Source organism: Nanorana parkeri, unplaced genomic scaffold (genome assembly GCF_000935625.1).
Source record: "Nanorana parkeri isolate BGI_ZX_2015 unplaced genomic scaffold, ASM93562v1 scaffold1169, whole genome shotgun sequence".
In the NCBI taxonomy this organism is placed as follows: Eukaryota; Metazoa; Chordata; class Amphibia; order Anura; family Dicroglossidae; genus Nanorana; species Nanorana parkeri.
In genome coordinates this window covers 408,027-411,016 of record NW_017307437.1, presented here as the reverse complement: position 1 = coordinate 411,016, position 2,990 = coordinate 408,027, and the positions used below count along the sequence as shown (strand labels likewise).

The 2,990-nt window shown below is 47.3% G+C and overlaps 1 protein-coding gene across 1 annotated transcript in view; it reads right to left on the bottom strand.

Annotated features, from left to right (window-relative positions):
• The window catches only part of PIK3R5 (phosphoinositide-3-kinase regulatory subunit 5), a 25,640-nt gene extending 23,203 nt beyond the window's left edge, over positions 1–2,437 (bottom strand). The window contains exon 1 of the mRNA XM_018568307.1: positions 2,338–2,437. Within this exon, the coding sequence (XP_018423809.1) occupies positions 2,338–2,437 (100 nt within the window). The remainder of the gene's footprint in view (positions 1–2,337) is intronic.
• Between the last annotated feature and the right edge of the window lie 553 nt (positions 2,438–2,990).

Below are 2,990 nucleotides of genomic sequence, written 5' to 3'. Positions count from 1 at the left end.
CTAAAGAAATATTTCCAACAGCAGGCACACAAAAAAAAAGACAGAAAAACATGATTTGAATTTCACTTCCTTCCTGCTATAATTAAATTCACTGATGCACGAAGTTCTGTATTCTCTCTTCTTGCCTTATCCTGGCCAAGGGCCGTCCACTACGTGAGCCCAGTGACACATCTCTTGTGGCTGCCACACAGGAGAGGGCCAAAGCCGCCCGCTGTCCGCATCCTTAATAATGTGCTTCAGGAGGAAGAAATACTCAGTATAGTTGTCTGCTGTCCCTGGAAATGTCCCGGAATCCAGAACTTGCTCTCTAGAGATCTCTTTCTTTGTGTGAGCACGCTGTTTATACAGACACGGGTGCAACAACCATTCTCATATACTATGCCGTGATGACAGGTTCTGCCACTAAGGGATGCTGTTACTGGCGTGATGGTTAAAGGAGAACTATGAGGTGAGTGAAAATCACTCATCCTCATAGTTCTAGATGACTTGTGACAATGAAACTGTCACACGTCGGCTCAATAGATCGGGAAGTGAGCGATCACATACCGTCACTCGCTCACTTCTCCATCATCTCCCTGCAGAGAGCCGTGACTGTCACTCACAGCTCCCCGCAGGGAATCCCCCCCTCTCCGCTCCGATCCCCCAGCGCTGACTGGTGGAACGGATGGGGGAGGGGGCGGGTACAGCTGGCTCTGCCTCTAGATAGGCAGAGCCAGCTGTCAATCAAGCAGCTAGGTGGATCTCGACAGTAATGTCGGGATCCGTCCCGGCTGCGCCGGTCTCGGTATGCAGCGAGCTGTAGCTCCCTATATACTGAGCTTAGGGTGACGGGAGAACGCTAGTTTGTGTCCTCACGTTACCCTTAGGAGAACTATGGGGAACATTTTGAGGAAACATTTATCAGTATTCAGCGCTGCAGTACTTTGACTGACATTTATTCCGTCACGCAACGCTGTACTGAAATGAATTTGATACTATTTTTTGGGGACAGATAGAGCTTTCTTTTGCTGGTATTTAATCACCACTGCGGGTTTTTTTTTTTTACTATATAACATAAAAGGTACTGTAAATTTTGAAGAAAAAAAAACTTGTTTCCCTATGAAATGTAATGAAACATTTATTATCACCCCAATTTTTTGGTAAAATATAAAAGACGGGGTCGCATCGGGTAAATAGACACCAAACATGTCAAGCCTTAAAATTGCGCACGCCTGTGAAACCGCAAAAAAACTACGATACCCGAAATTGGCCATAGGCGACGCTTTAAAAGCTTTTACTGCTCATCAGTTTAGTGTTATCAGTGATTAATGGCCCAAGAATTATTGCTCGCACTCCGACGTTCGTGGCGATATGTAACATGTGCGGCACAAAAGTCGTTTTCGCATGTAGGTGCACCCGACGCATGTTTGCGTGTGTATGTGGGGCGGGCGGGGGACTTTACAAACATTTTTGTGGGTTTTTTTTCATATGACTTTTTTATGCTTCTTTAATTTTTTAAAAACTTTTTACACTTAATTTTATTGCTATCACATAGGGGGATAAGAAGCTCCATATGTGATAGCCAATTTACATGACAGGTCCTCTTTATGGAGACATCAGGGGTCTCCAAGACCCCTAATGTCACCTAGGGACCCCCAGAGAAGCTGTTTCACCAGCTTCTCTCTAGCTTCTGTAGCCGGGAATGACAGCTGAATGCGGAAGTGGCGTAATAAACATCACTTCCTGCATTCGGGGACCGGAGAGGAGATCAGAAGGAGCTTGTGTACTGATCTCCCACTGACCTCCGGTGACAGAGCCGCCGTGCCAGTCCCAGTCACACCGGGCACAGCGGATCTTGGGACCAGCGGCGGTGGTTGCACACCCGCACCTGATACAATCGATCAGGGTCTCTACAGACGCTGGAATGCTTGAATGTAAACAACCATCGCTGGCTTTTTACAATTTTGACATTTTCCCCACTCATGTGCGTGCTGGGTGCCGTGCACGAGTGGGGGCGCGGAGGGACGCTTTAAGACGCCCACCCGCTCCTACAAGGCTCCCGTCCGGCCGTTTGGGTACGGCCAATGGACGGGAGGTGGGTAATGTGTGTTTGAAAGGACACTCCACCTTTTGGACAATGTTTCATGTTACACCCGTGCACGGGAGTTATGTCATCCAGGCCCGGCAAATCAAGAAGATCCAGAACTTGGAAGAATACCATGACGAAGATGAAAGCACCGGCAAGGGGGGAGAGTCTGGATATTGCAGCGCTGAGTGAGTACCCTTAAGTGGGGAGGGGGGCTCACTGCAAGGGTAAAGTTTATTTTCGGCTTTAGAATAGAATGTTGGAAAGGTCACCTGTCCAGGAAGAGGAGGAGCCAGGCGATACGCTGAGTCCATGCAGACATCTCTCCAGAGCGTGCTGAATTCTGTCCTCGGTACAGGTTGTGTTCTGCATTTTAAGACATGTCCTGAAAAACAAAGAGGCATCCCATTACACACTGTAAAACTGGCTGCTTTGATGACATCACACCTTCAGGGTGATGATGTCATACTCTCCCCCACCACCCCACTTCAGTCTGTCTCAATTTTGTTGGCACAATTCAAAATGTATGGACCCAAAACTGGTAGGGGGCTGCTTAAATATTTCTGTGGTTTTGTGATATCTGGGGAATATCAGGATTTGCCCCGAGCTTCTCTGGCAATAGGGGGGGCTATACTGATATGCGGTCACGTCAGTTGCAGCCTTTTTTCTCTACTGCTTACATAAACACATTAGGACAGTTCAGGTGGAAGCCATGTAACCTGCCAGTATATTATTTTGGAATGTGAAGAAATGTGAACGTTTGTTGTAAACCCAAACAAGCATGCAGAAAAAATATAACAATGTGGCTAATGTTCCCGGTAGACAAGAGGGCAAACCAATACAACAGGTAGAGTGGGAGACCTACATAATGGCCACTGGAGAAGTAGACCTTGGAACTCAAGTGCAGAACCTAAGTACAGAGAAA